The sequence below is a fragment of the Lissotriton vulgaris genome, chromosome 9, assembly GCF_964263255.1.
Source record: "Lissotriton vulgaris chromosome 9, aLisVul1.2, whole genome shotgun sequence".
Taxonomy (NCBI): domain Eukaryota; kingdom Metazoa; phylum Chordata; class Amphibia; order Caudata; family Salamandridae; genus Lissotriton; species Lissotriton vulgaris.
Window position 1 is genome coordinate 480,868,091 of NC_141697.1, and position 15,522 is coordinate 480,883,612.

Consider the following 15,522-nt stretch of genomic DNA (forward strand, 5'->3'; position numbering starts at 1 on the left):
GAAAAATACACCTAGACCAAACCAGAACTCTAACCATGGAGAAATAAGGTACATTTCCTTCAGTTGATGAAAGAGTTCTGTTGCCTTTTCTTTAAAAGTCTTTGTTTCTGGCATCACTTCGGGGTTGCTTTGATCCTCAGAAAAGTTGTCGAAGTTGATGAAGTAGCCAGTGGCAATTCTGTCAATTGTTGGGATTGTTCTCTCAATTTGTCTTTCGGTAGCACATTCTGATGCCACGTCATTGTAGACTGGTGTTTCATGACGAACTGTTTCAATCTGAGTTTCAAGAGGCACGAGTTCCATGGCATTATTGCGTAGTCCCCCTCTGTACACTGCAGGTTTATCAAATGTGATTAGTCTTTCAGTTTGAACCTCTTGAATTGTTGCAAGTTTGGGTATTCTGTTGTTTCTCTGTAGTCCACTGGGCCTACTGTTGTTTATAGGCCACATGCTTGTGGTTTTACCAGGTCGAGTGATACAACTCTGTTTTCCTTTTTACCAGCAAGGGGCGGTAGTACTACTGATCTTGTTCCTTTGATAGCTAGGACAGGTACTGCTTTTCTGTAAGAAGGCCCAAATTCCTTCTTCACCACTATTTTTTCTCTGACTAGATCCCCAATCTTTGGAATCCAGACAGGCCTTGCTGGGGCTGGTGGTGCCTCGTCAGTGGTAGCTGGCTGTTGCTTTAACTTTATGTTGCTTATGGATTTTCTTGTTTCATTCAAGTCCTGTAAAACAGCCAAACGGTCTTTGATGTCAAAGTCTGTATTCTTATCTTCTACCACTGATACCTGACTATCTAAGTCCTGAATGTGCATTCTAGTTCCGAACAATAGTTCGTACGGGCTGAAACCTTTTAGAGAATTTCTTGGCAAATTGTTAAGACTTAACTGGACACTTATTAAATGTTTGACCCACCCATCACCCGAACCTAATACCTTCGCTGTTATAGATTGCTTTATGTCCCGTTTTTTTCTTTCTACCACACTGTTCCCTTCGGGGTGTGACGGACAAGAGTACCACAAGCCAACGCCCATGCTGGCCATGGCCTCCTTATAAGCTTGAGAGCTGAAAGCAGGACCCTGGTCAGAATGGAACATGGCAATTGCGCATGTGCCAATAAAGACTCGCAGATCTTTAATAACCGTTCTGGCGTCAGCCGAATGCTGGGGCCACATTTTTTTAAAGTGGATTTTGTCTTAATAATTAATAGGACGCTGGATGGCATGTTGACAGCATTACGCCTACCATGGCATTAATGCGCTTGACTCATTGCTGCGATCTCTGTCGCAGTCCGGGCAGTTCTTTACATATTTATAGTGGTGCAGGCTCATTCCCGGCCACCAGTATACTGATTGTAATTCAGTCAGAGATTCCTTCATCTGTTTGTGCCTTGGACCTTCACCCATGTGTGCGTCAGCTATTAATAACTTTCTCCAGTTCGTGTTTGGAATTACCCTATCCCCCACTCCAGGGATTCGAGCAAAAGGAACGGAGTTTGCATAAATTACGTATGCATAATTGAGTGGATAGTCCACGGGTAGTGCTGCACAGTCGCCTTTTACAGACGTTTTTACTGCCAGCATGGTTTCCCCATCTATATGTTTTTCTGAACGCTTTTTTGTGGCTACGGAAGCCGGTTTAGTTGCTTCCGCTGTGGCTGTATTAGCCAATGAATTCCCTGCAACGTGAGCGCCATCACGTTGATGACTCAGAGAGTGTATCACGTGAGTCTTTTGTAGTTCTTTCTGTAAAAGAGCTACCTGTTTCCAAAGCATTTTATGCTTGATTGTGGCACCTGTGTCATCTTTGTAATTGTTTTGAATCCATCTCTGCAATTTATTATTGTAAGAGTTGACGCAAAAATGCGAATCACACACGATTAGTGTCGGGAATTCACGTTCTGCATTTTCAAGCGCCATCTTTAAAGATCTGACTTCAGCTCGCTGAGCCGAACAGTTCCTCACTGATTCAGTTTTTGTTATTTTTGGTCTGAATTTACGGCACAGCCAGCGAACTTTAACAATCGCACAGGCTGCATCGTAGGAATTGTTCTCTACGTTGAAATGCTGTACAAATCTATCTGTATAGATTATACAGGCATACTGTGGGAGAGGCAGGAGTTCGATTGGCAGAGGATATTCTTCTTCATATATCAAATCATTCAGTTTTTTGAATTGCGGGGCGAAATAGTATTTCACATCTTCCGCCGCTCCAAGAGAATTTACACACTGTATCCATTTCGGATCCAGTGACACTGTAGGCAGGTTTACTGGGCTGAATAGCGCCTCAAAGGCGGATTCCGCTGTGAGGATATTAATCCTTTTGCCATGTGCTAGTTCTCGTTCATTCGCTAATGCAGTTTCTACTGCTTTCACAGTTTTTTCTGTGGGACTAAATGTTTTTTCCGCTTGTGTGTACAAGTGAGATTTAATTGAAATTGGTACCTTTTCTCCCTCATTAGAGGTCAGATACGTGAATCCGCATCTTCCTGGGATGACTCGGATTACAAGATCGCATGTGTTGTCACGTGTATCTAATTTTGTTTTTGCTAACATGTCTGTTTGCAGTGATCTCAAAATTTCTGTGTGTTTTTGAGTCCAAGTGATTGGTTTAAAATCAGGTTTAATTAGTTCATAGAGAGGTTTAACCCTCTCCGCATAGTTTAGTATGTAAGTTCTTCCGAAATTCAGGAAGCCTAGAATCGATTGTAAATTCTTCAGCGTTTTTGGTGCATGGAGCACAGCGCACTTCTCTAAGAAGTTGTCCGCTAGGCTTTTTCCTTCACTTGATAATTCGTATCCTAAAAATAATACTGTCAGATGGGCAATTCTAGACTTTTTAAAGTTGAATTTGTAACCCTCTGCTGCGAACCCAAGTATTATGGTGTTCACTCTTTTCAAGTGAGTCTCCAAGTCGTCGTCTGTGAGATAGATATCATCTACATAAGATAATGCCTCATCATCATATATTTGTTGTAACTCTGTTACTCTGTCTGAAAATAGTCCTGGGCTGTTCTTGAATCCCTGTGGGAGCCTACAGAAATTTTTCTGTGACCCCATTACTAAAAAAGCGGTCAAATATCTGCTTTCTGGTGCAATATTTTGACAAAAGAAACCATTTGATATGTCTAATGTCGTTTTATATTTTTTCCTAACTATGTTATTCATTAGTGCAGCACTATGCGAATTTTGTACTGCAAATGTTTTGCAACATGCATTAAGGTGTCTGTAGTCCAAAACTAGACGATATGAATTGTCTGGTTTGGAGACAGGAAACAAAGGATTATTCATTTGAGAGGTGCATGTTTCAATCACCCCCTGGTATTCAAGTTGATCTAAAATCTCCCTGACTTGTTTTTTAGCTTCTTGCTTAATGGGATTCTGCCTTTGTGCAGTCGGTTGATTTTTTAACTGGATTTTGTGAGGAGGAGAGTCCTCATCCCATCCTACATGATTTTTATATAATGCTGGTGCCTGGGCCACTGCCCATTTCCTTGCATATATATATTTGGTGTGAATCGGAATGTGATTCGAGAAGGCAGGCATAATCATTTCTTCGCCACGAGGGCACTCCCTGACAAACTCTGGGGGCCAATCTTTTTCAGCTAACAGAATGTCATAGCCTTTTGAGAGTTTATCCCAAAATAGACCCCTTATTTTCCTAGTCTTATCACCCTCTACACGCAGTGTTATTTCGTATATCTTATGGGGCTTGCTAACTCTGGTGCCGGCAGTTTCTACTTGAATGTATTCATTTGTGTCCACTGTCTCCAGATGACTCATCAGGATCTTGCGAGCTATGGTGATTTCTGCTGCACTGTCTAGCATTGTCTGTGCCAACTCCCCGTTTTTCAACTGTATCCTCAGTATTCTCGGCATGTTCGATTACTCTAATACTGGCTACCTTCTTTCTTGGAAATTGAGATTTTTTACTCTGAGCAGGTTCCTTGTCTTTGGACTTGGTGTGCTCTCCTGGGTCTGACCGTCCTCTTCTTTCCGATTTCTGCGAAAAAGATCGAGAGGGACGTGTATCAATAATTTGATATCTATCAGGCTTCTTCAAATTATCCCTATTTCTAAGGTTATCTTTTCTCAGAGGGCTCCCTCTGGGGAGACTGGTGTTCTCGAGTCGGAGTTCTTTCCCTCCGTCGAGGAGACCTTCCTCTGGACTGGAAAACTTTTTCTTTGGGAGTGGATTGTTTATTTCCATCCCAGTTCTTTTTAGGAGTGTTTGAATTATTTTTAATAAATAATTTTTCAGGATTTTCGAGCAGTTGGGGCTTTACTGGTTTTCCACCCAAGCTGTCTCTACCTAGTTCTTCATAACATTTTTCTATAATTCTGGCAAGCTCAATTGGTTGATCTGTTATATCTGTTTCCTTCAACTTCTGGCGGATCGCCACAGATGCTGCTTCTCCTTTTATATTGGCTAGTAATATAGCCGAGACCTGCTTGAAGTCTTTCAGTAATTTCATACCAAGAGTTAAAGCAGGTTCTGGACCGTATTCATTCTGAATCTGTTTTAGCACTTCTGGTATTACCGCCATGGACGGAACACCATGTGTTTTTGTGTAAATGGAAGCAAAGACTGTACCCCAAGTGTCACAGTCCTCCATGTGTGGTGCGACCCCCATTGGAAGGCAGATGGTCAGGATCCTGTGTTTCTCAATAGGGGTACTATTCGGAAATACTGCCTCTATTTGAGTAATTTTCTGCGCTAACCAGAAAGGAATTTGTTCCCGTTTTATGGGTGTTTTACCAAGACATGACTGTATGTTCTGTGGTGTAATTTTATTTGTGTTCCCCTGATGAGAGGTCAGCTGTGGTACATTAACAGCTGTTTGGACTGTTGCAGTCCGCATTACACATTGGACTAATTGCCTATGTATTTTGATTAATGTTTTTAGCTGTGCTAACAGCTCTTCTCTAGACATTTTTGCAATGTCTGGATGTGGTGTGTAGCTGGCTAGAACCGGCCACGTTGCTCCTGGTCTACCTAGTGGACCGAGCCTGGTAATATGATCATTGTGTTTTAGGGCGCCTTTAAACCAGAGCAGGTGCTCTTGGTATTTTAATGGGATTTCAATCTCCTCCAAAGGAGCGTATTCTTCCGGTGGATCCCCTATTCTGTAATAGTGGAACTCGTGTGTTGCGGTGTTTGCGGCTGGAAATTTTATCCAAGAATAGAATACCTCTGTCTGCCGATATTCGTGTGCCTCTATCACGAAGACGACTGTGCCACCTTGTGTGGTCAGTCCATTTTCTATAAGTTTTGACGTTATAGATTTTCTTAAATGTACCGTAATGATTATTGCACCCGGTTCATTAGTACCGTCGGGACCCTGCTCAGTCGCATTTACTGTGGGTGCAGCAGGTCCGTTCTCTGTGTCTGACATTTTATTGTCAGAAAGGTTTTTGCAGAGCAGGTCTCCAAGGAGACAAAGATTAGGTGCACAATATTTTGGAACACTGTATCCTTCAACGTTGAATAAACCAGAGCTTTACATAGGAATCTCTTCCTACTAATTTCGGGCGGATTTTAACCTTTCACCCACTCCAGACGTCTATTGGAGTATTTACGGTAGAAAGGGGTCTGTGTGAAAAATGCACGACTGAGTTACTCTAACGTCTTGCATTAGTTTTATCGCCTTACCAAACGTTGGGCGCCATGTAGTGTAGGTCCTATTTTCCCAATAGGCCCTGCGCATTGGAATAACATAAACAGCAGTTTTGACGTAGAAGTGCGGTCTTCCAGGTCTATACTGACTATGCTAAACTTAATTGGGTTTGTTACCAACTAGCTCAGAGGTCACTGGAAACTTTCTTGACTGAATAAGGAGTGATCAGCTCCCCTGGTACAGACAAGAAGGGATTCAGTTTTCCAACAACCGCATAAACATGACAACTTTGCTCCTTAGAATAAGAGTCAATCTCTAGAGTCGTGTGAAACAATAGACAGTTATTTTACTCAGTCAGTTGTGCAGATTACTTTCCCCAAGATGCAGAGAAATAGAGAGACAGGCGTTTTCAATAAAAAGGTATTATTTATTGAACAGTTTTTCTTCTCATGCAAGAGAAATTAATTGCCACAATTGCAAGACTAGTTATTATAAAAAGTGCGTACAGTAAAATGAGGAGTGCGAAATAATACTGTAAAAGTATTGATATGGTGTGTTAGCCATACAATGGTTAAAATGAATAAAATATATACATTTGACTAACGTACTCAACTGGTGCTTCTAACTACGCCTACCCCAGTGTACCTGACCTAAGCCTAATACTTGGGAGGGAGTAAGTAAGTAGCAGTTTTAGTTAAGTTGGTTTTGCCAAGGTTTGCTTCAAGAATTCTCTCTAAGGGTTTAGTCAACACCATACCTCTGAAATAGAATGTTGGAGGTCTTGTATCTCCTTCCAGGACTCGATATCCTAGTCACTCGCAAGAGTAGGCTGGACACGCCGGAGCTGGATTTTCTCGGCAAGAGAAAAGACAGCGTCTCTCTCAGCGCGTTGAGGAGGAGAAGGGGCAGCGTCCGTGGGCAGCTTGTATCTGCTGGGCTCTGAAGGGGACAGCTGTTCTGCTCCTATGTTCACCACACCATCGCTATCATCGATGTCGTTGAGGCAGCGTTTGCTTAAGGCAACATTGGTAATATTTATACCTGAAAGGTGCCTTGTTTGACGTACGTTTTTGGACATAAGACGTCAATAAAGATGTCACTAGGAAGTGATCGTCTCTTAGTGCTCATTAGAGTTCTATTACTAATCAAAACATAGCAAGCGGGGCTTTCCCAGGTTGCTGAGTTTTTATCTTGTTGAAGACCTCGGAGTGTAATCTAGGAATCTTAAATAGTGGCTTCTGCTGTGTCATTTGCTCTAATGAGCTGCAGAGGAAGTGATTCTGAAATTTGGCTCTGAACGTGTTAGGCCAGAGACGAGTTTCTGAAATATCACTCTTGATCGTTTATGCCATTATAGGGGTACAAGTGGATTATAGCCGTATAGGGGCATAAGGTCACAGTATTGATCGGGGTCCTAGATTAGAGCGCGACAACATCACTGATGACATCTCAAATGACATCAATGATGACATCACGGATGACATCATCCAGTGAATGTGGTTTGCTTCGTTATTTAAATATGCATTATATATATAGCAATTTGCATTGAAGTAGGAGTGGATATATAAAAATAAATATTTGGATGGAGGACTTTAACAATTTATAGTGTCTCACTAAATATAGTGGATAGTGACTAAACTGTGTGAATATCTGTATCACTTTGTCAGTTGTTGTGTAAACTGGTTCTCCAGTTGGTTACTAGCTATGTGAAAGTCTATATCAGTTATTGAATAGTTAACTGAGTATTTGTATGGGAGAGTGAATGTGTGTGTGGTTCGGTGGTGGGTGTGTGACTGTCCAAAGATGTGTGAATAGTTGATTCAGTAGATAAATTAGAAAAATAAAAGGCAGTGTATGTGTCAATTGTTGTATATAAATAAGTATACATAAGACTCAATGATTGTGTGTGTGACTGTATGGATAACTGTATACTTGTAATAATGATTTTATTCTACACTAAATTTGACTTACTATCTAAATAAATAGATGAAGTCGTGTTTGTATAAGTGTGTAGCTAAGTAAGTATGTAAGTATGATCCATTGTTTGCATAAGTGAGTAGGATAACTTCATATGTGAATAGGTTGTGTTTTGGTGTGTAATGTCGATATAGGTGTATAAGTATTTTTGATAGTGTTCTATTGATCATTGACAGCATGAATGAGTGAATTTACAGGTAAGTGATTAGATGTGTGTATACATTTAGGAATCAATGAGTGGGTTTTTAGATACTTGTATTGCTGTGTCACTGGATTCAAATATGATACTCTGCATTTTACAAAGAGTGGTGAAAGATTTTACTAGTGTATGAAAAGGTGTAAGTGATTGTCATATGGATGATGTCATCAGTGATGTCATTTGAGATGTCATCAGTGATGTCATTTGAGATGTCATCAGTGATGTCACTGACCATGTCATGAATGATGTAATATGTGACATCATCAGCAGTGGGTGCGCGAAATATAGTTAGTACAACTAAATATATAGGAGCAATTTCAATGGTTTTTTAAATGCGAATTCCTAACTATATAAGGCCTCAAACCTATGTTTTTTTCAGTGAATTTGAAAGGTTTTTTAAATGCTAACTCCTAACTATATATGACCTAAAACCTATGGTTTTTTAAGTGAATTTGCAAGGTTTTTTAAATACTAATTCCCAACTATATATGACCTGAAACCTATGTTTTTTTAAGTGAATTTGCAAGGTTTTTTAAATGCTAATTCTATTAGCGGATAACGTTTAAATATGTTAATATCCTTCTGGGACCACTTTTTAAATGCTAATTCCTAACTATGTCAGGCGTGAAACCTATATTTTTTTTCAATAAATTTCAAAGGGTTTCTAAATGCTAATTCTATTAGCGGATAACGTTTAAATATGTAAATATCCTTCTGGGACCACCTGAGCAGCCCTAGGGGGTCAGGGTGTTTCTACCCTGCCCCTTTTTTGTGTTCTACACGTTTGTTTTTCTGCTTCTTTTGTGCCTCGGTCTACATAGCACAAGATGAATGCCAACACTTCCTGGTTAGAAGTGTTGACAGCCAATGAGCATGCTGCTTTCCTGTGAAAATTGCAAAAAACACAGTTGATGGACAGTATGTAGAACATGTAGAAAGGCATGCTGATTGGCTGCCACTGTCTGTCAACACTCCAAACCAGGAAGTGTTGGCAGCCATCTTGTGACTCGGTAGAACCAAGGCACAAGAAAGCAGTGAAACAAAGGTGCAAAACACACAAAGGGGGCAGGGTAGAAGCACCCTGATCCCCTAGGCCTGCTCAGGGGGTCCCACAAGGACCCCCAGGCCCCCCCCAAATTTTATTTAAAACATTTCTTTTTAAAAATCGCGGGGTGCGTGCACCGTGCGCGGACCCCGCGATTTAAAAAAACCAAAAAAACATTTTGGGCCAGGGGGGTCATTGTGGGACCCCCTGAGCAGGCCTAGGGGGTCAGGGTACTTCTACCCTGCCCCGTTTTTGAGTTCTACACGTTTGTTTTTCTGCTTTCCTGTGCCTCAGTCTACCGAGGCACAAGATGGCTGCCAACAATTTCTGTTTTGGTGTGTTGACAGACATTGGCAGTCAATCAGCATGCAGCTCGTGCACGCTAAGGTCCGCGCACGTGCAAGGACGGTGCGCGCAGGGGCGCGCATCGTGTCCCGCCCATAGATATATAATTTGAAAAAAGTCGATTTCTCAACAATTACTGGAGGGATTTTCACCAACTATACAAAAGGCACTTCTGCATACCAGGCTCTACCATTTTGCCAAGTTTGCAGTAATTCCATTCAGCCTTTCGGGCTGTAGCTGTGTCTAAAGGTCCTATGGAAAATTGCATTGGGCTACATTTCACATTCAATTTTCTCAAGAACTACTGGAGGGATTTACACCAAACATACAAAAGGCACTGCTCCATAACAGTCCCTACCATTTTGCCAAATCTGGTGTAATTCCGTTCAGCCGTTCGAGCTGTAGCCTTGTCAGAATGTCCCTATGGAAATTAACATGGGGAAAACACGTTTTGGGACCCCCCTTTTTTCTCAGCCCCCGCTTGACGAATCCCCCCGAAACTTTCAGAGAAGGAGCAAAGCGCAGCGAGGCAAATTTAAGGAAAATTACAGGCAGATCCCTCAATGGGCGCCAAAGTTATTCCCAATAGAATGTTCGGCATTTTCTATGGTAACTTGGTCCTAACTATATATACCTACTGGCTATCGCCAGTAGGTAATATATATTTTTTTTATTATTGGTGTTTTTTACATAGTCACAGATAATCAGATACAGTCATTACAATTTTCCGTTCTCCCATATTACTACAATATATCACTCCAGCAGTAGACCTGGTCTCATTGCACAGTATTCAATCCCATCATCCACCGGTCTCGGTTAGGGTTCACAACACACTCATTATATACAGGAATGCTTAACCTTCCTGGCTACTGCTGTACTCATATGAGTGTACCTGCTGCAGTGTATTATCCAAACTTCATGTATCTATAAGTATCTGATGGTCCAATCCATCTCGAATAGGAGCTCCAATGGGGAGATCTCCCGTATAATGCTCGTTAAACCCAACTATCAACAAACAAATGCACGGTGGCATAAAAGCTTCCAGGATCTGGAGAAAAACCAATCAGTATGCATGCAACGCTAGTTGGGCGGGGATTGGGGGGGGGGGGTCAGTACAGTCATCTAGCAGCCATCCCACTCATCCTGTGCTCAGCAAAATGTGGAGAGGCCAGAAGAGTGTCCGCCACCTCTACCCCACACCTCTGCACTAACTCACCATGCTCACCCCCAATCTCCATCACTCTTGCTGACTGTTATTAACCCTTATTGAGGGCCGTCCCCCTAATCTGAGTCCCAGGCTACAGGCGCACATCCTTCACCTGCCTGAGATCCATCTTGGCTTCCTTCTTCAGTATCGCGCTCCTGCTGCGGGTGTTCCCAGGCACCCAGGATATCCCTCCATTGCTCTGCAGTGGGGCGCCTAGGAATGTGCCATATAATGTTAAATATGGCGCACTCCTGCTATCTCCCTTTCACGCAGTGCAGCAAGGCGTCTTGCTATGTTGTGTTACATGTAAGTATGATAAACCTGGCCCTCTGTGTTTAAGCTCTAGATAGTCAGTAAAAGAACACATATAGCAATACATTGTATTTTCCAATTACACTGTCAATGGGTGGAATGACTGCACTTTGCCATCCGTTACTTGTGAAGCGCTTTACTGCCCTTGCAGCTAGGCAGCGCTATATTAACATCTTTAATAAATAAAATATTACATCAATTCACTTTAATAAGTCAGGAATAATGAAAGAAATATCTCATCAAACAATGTACAAGTTCTAGGTCACAAAATATCTTAACTCAGGTTTTAAACAATAGGATGTATTAACTTTTCAAAGTAACAAACTCAAAGGACTGTAATATTTTACAAGTACTGCAGTGTACGTGCACTTAATAGAAGCTACTGCACCTGTCCCGCAGTGTCATAAAGTCCCAGTAAGTGCTGCTTTCCTCCCACAGTCACAGTCACTGAAAGAGAGAAGAACAGAAATAGATCAAATCTCTTTTTCCACGCACTGCAGTGCTGTAGATGGAATTAGCAATGGAGGAGGAGGGGTGACACCGAGTTTCAACATTTCAAGGTAAGAGAACTGCTCTTTAAGCAGATTGAAGCAGATGGTCTTTGTTAATTCTTCAGTGGAATACATCATGCATGGCTGAGGCTGGTATATTTCTGTCATTCTAGCCTCCTGGGAAAATATGGTTTTCAGCCTACAAACCGAGGCACCAGTAAACATCTAAGAGATTTTCTGAAACACTAAGGAAAATTAGAGATGATGTTTCTGTCAATAGTTTTAGTAACTCATAGTTTGTCTGTTTTATCGATCAATGTTCATTGACATCCAGCAACCTCGAATGTTCAAAATTTGTACATAAACAAACAATGGGCAATAACCTGGCACATAGGTTCAAAGGCATCAATTCAGTGGCGTAACTCAATGTGATGGGGGCCCTACAGAATGTGGCGGGGCCCTTGAAACCAGAGGCATAGCAAGGGGGAGGGGAGGGTCAGGGGGGCACGAGTTTTGGCAGTGGCAGACACCCCCCTTACCTGCGGCTGTTGCGGGGTGGCAAGGACAGCAATTGCCAGTAATCCCCCTGCTCTTACATATGGCTGCGGGTGGCAATCTCAGGGGCCGCCACGGGTAGCAAAAGGTGTTGGTACGCCACTTCTTGAAACTTCCATATTTCACAGGCATGCATAGGCTTTGACTAAATGTGGGGGGGTCCCCTGATGTATGGGGATCCCTGTGCTGCAGGGACTGCGGGGTCCTTCGTTACACCCCAAAGTCACTTCCTTTAATACCATTCGGTGGTCAACGACAAAAATGCTTTGCTTATGACTGGTGAAATCAGAAGCTTAGAAGGGGGGATGCAGTGGGTGCGGGCCACCCTGGGTGTCATCACAAAGGGGGTGACAAAATGCCAAAAATGTGTTTTAAAAACAGTTTTGCCATTTTGTCAAGCCGCGTGTGACGAGTGTCATCACTGAGGGGGGTGACAAAATGGCCAAAATATGTGTTTTACACACATATTTTTGCCAATTTGTCAAGCTGGGGTGACAAGAAATTTTCCGCACCGGGTATCACCTGACCTTGCTACACAACTGGGTGAAATGACGTAAGTCAGGGAATATATAAATCTTTTCCCTTAAAAATTGCATAAAATCAACTTGGATTTCCTTCTTGTTTGTAGTTGGTGCAGTGTAATGTGTGCTACAAACTTTTCCGGACGTTTTTTACCACTTCTTTGGCATCTAGAGTGGAGCAAGAAACCAAACAGGGCTGTTTGTTCCTCCTTAGATGAGGAGCACAGAGGGTCAAAGGCCTGCAGGGATGGGGGTCATGGCAGGGAATCCACATTCAATAGAGGGATTTGCAAATCGACTGATAAATTAGTTCCTGGTATGGTATCAATGTTTTGATGCAGTTTTAAACAACAAGGGTAATCAACAATATTATTGCAAAAAGGTGCTTTAATGGGATTATCTTTTGTGGGTGAGACGCAGTTGCTGGCTCTGCTATCAAAGAGATCAACCCCTTGCAACTAATCCTTGACTAAGAACTATTCAATAATAACAGACCAGTTTTGGCTAGTATCATAAAACCTGAACATAGTAATAACTGACTTATTTTGGCTTCAATATATGCACTATAAAATATACTATGCAATATTTTTTTCCAGGCACAATTGATGTAGAGAGCGGTTTTCAAGTACATTTCATGCTGTCAACATTTGCGCAGCCTGAATGGAGCCATACATCTTTTCCATTCTCTTAAAACAATTAATTTTTTTTCTTCTTTTTCTATAGTTATTATTATGTTTCAAATAATTTCATTGTTCTTCATGAGCATCAACATCAGTAACAAAGAAAAATGCTTGTAGTCTTTCAATGCAACACTTTAATAAAATGTATTTAGGGAGCACTAAGAGTGGTAGGGCCAGATGTATCAAAGGGTTTTACCCATTCTGTGTCTATGGGAAAATGTGTTCGTACATATGGCTGTAAGTGTCTGGGAAGAGTGAGGGCCTCATATATGAGGTTTTACCATAGGGCAGCGCTGCAGGCTTCCCTGCTGCGCTGCCCTACGGGAAAAGAAAAGGGCAAGAATGTACATTATTTATGAGATACAGCTCATTCCTGTCCTTTTCCCCTGCGCCGGCGCACAATGGATGCCGTGCGCCAACGCAGGCACCTTTGCACCATGGTGCAAGGGGGCCTGTGCTGAGGGGATGATTGTTTTTGTGCAGGAAGGGAAACCTTCCTGCACAAAAACAATCACAAGAAGCTTTTTCCTTTTTTTCTGTGTTTGCTGCAGATGCTTGTACATACTCGTGATAAGAAGGTGCATATTGTGAAAACGCACAGTAAAATTGGGGTAGCAGGGCTGCATTCACCCCAAAAAATTAGGCTGCGCAAGCCATTCTGCTGCACCGAGCTGCGTCACTTTAAAAGTACAACAATGCGTTGTATTAACAACAATACAACAGATCCATGTGTTTTTCCCTGAACTGGTGCACAATTGAATGCAATGCACCAGTGCAAGCACCCTTGCGTCATGTTGCAAGGTTGCCTGCGATGCTGGGATGATTGTTTTTGTGCAGGAAGGGGCACCTTCCTGCACGATAACTGTCATTGATAGCATTTTCCTCTTTCTATGTGTGCTGCAGAATGCAGCACACATAGAAAGCAGAAAAAACTAGGAGCAATAAAAGTATTTCTCCTCGTTGCACCACTCCTTTCCCTCCCTTGGGGAGGTGTAGGATTCTGCTGCATTCCCAGCTTAATGTGTCAGGTTCCACGGATCTTGTGTGGGAGCACTCACAGAAACACCCAGGGAACGTCCCTTTCACGCAGAGCAATGTGTGAAAGGTGCCAAAATATACAAGGTCATGAAAGTCATGTGTGGTGACTTTATGTGGCCTTGTAAATATGGACAGGCGCACAGCGCTGCCGATGTGTCAAATAAAGTGACACACCGGCGTCGCAATGGGTAAATGAGGCCCGCAAAGTGCAACCCATGCAACAGAGTGTGTCAAACTTCTTCGCAGATGTCATTGACAAACAGAGACCTCATGTTGAAAACAATTCAGAGCCAGATTGGCGTTTTACCATGGCACAACCTAAAAGGGGCCATCCGTTGAATGATGACACAACAGATCACAAAACCCAATTTGACGTCATCAAATAAACAAACATTCTAAAATGCCTAATGCTGGAGATTGATAGAGACTGAGCATTGGACAAATAGGACTGCCTTTATATACAATTGTATGACCTCTTTAAACTCTCGAGGCAGAGACATTGGATACTGTTGTTTTTGACATAAAACATAGACGTTTCTAAAGCTGTTAGATTCTAGACAAATTCAATCAAAACAATAGGACATATTTGGGGGCTTAGAGTTAAAAAGGTACATATGGATAAAGTGTTCCTTCTAAACACACAGCAGTGTATTTGTATCAGTCGTTGCTTCAGTGGTGAAGAAGGAATCATGAAGTGTGCATAATAGGACTGTGCTGAATGTACAATGGATTCATTACTTTTTAGCTTCTTTACATGAACCTTTATACTAAAGTCTGCAAGTCGCACTTTTCACTATTGGGAGAACCACATTTAAATGTTAATGATGTGCCTTGCAGATATGTATCGTCAGCTTACCTTTGAACCATGACTTCATTCTTTAGTGCACACTCTTCCTGGACCTTTAATTTTATGTGAAATATTTTAAGAGGTATTGGAAAATACTGAAGGACCCCACATGCTGCAAGCCTAAATAGAAATGAGAATTCTCATTTTGGAATGCATACGTGCTGGAAAAGTGCAGGTGCATTCAATTTTAATTTCCATATTACAGAAAGAGATATGCACTTGTGCTTCTATAATATAAAGACGCGCCCCTGCAGCGCACAGGCATGAAGTGACCTACGAGCAAGAGATGTAGCTTCAATAATATGTTCTTTTGTATATTCATAGTTAAGAGCCAGAAAATGTAATCTGCATTGCATTTAGGAGAAGTGTGGCTCAATGGTTAGAGCGGCAGACCTTGATGCAGAGGTCTAGCCCGGGACCAGGGTTCAATTCCCCGCCTCAGCGGGTCTTGGGCTCAGAAATTCCACGGACCTGATCATTCTCGCCTCGGTGCCTATTCCAATCATGGAGTCCCACTCTGCAACTCTGGGCAATAGCTTGCTTAATCTCCACAACGGCCCCCACAACGCTAAGGATGCCTGGCCTCCACCTTGGGGGTGCCCAGGAGTGGACGCCTCACAGGGAAAGCCAGGATGGGTTCCACAGCGGTATTCGTACAAGCGCCTTGAGACCCTGCGGGTGAGTA

General features: G+C 42.2%; 1 protein-coding gene across 1 annotated transcript in view; it reads right to left on the minus strand.

Moving 5' to 3' along the window:
• Positions 1 to 15,522, minus strand: part of RHOJ (ras homolog family member J) — a 581,705-nt gene that overhangs the window by 179,781 nt on the left and 386,402 nt on the right. Inside the window, exon 2 of the mRNA XM_086937940.1 lies at positions 11,094 to 11,152. Within this exon, the coding sequence (XP_086794066.1) occupies positions 11,094 to 11,152 (59 nt within the window). The remainder of the gene's footprint in view (positions 1 to 11,093; positions 11,153 to 15,522) is intronic.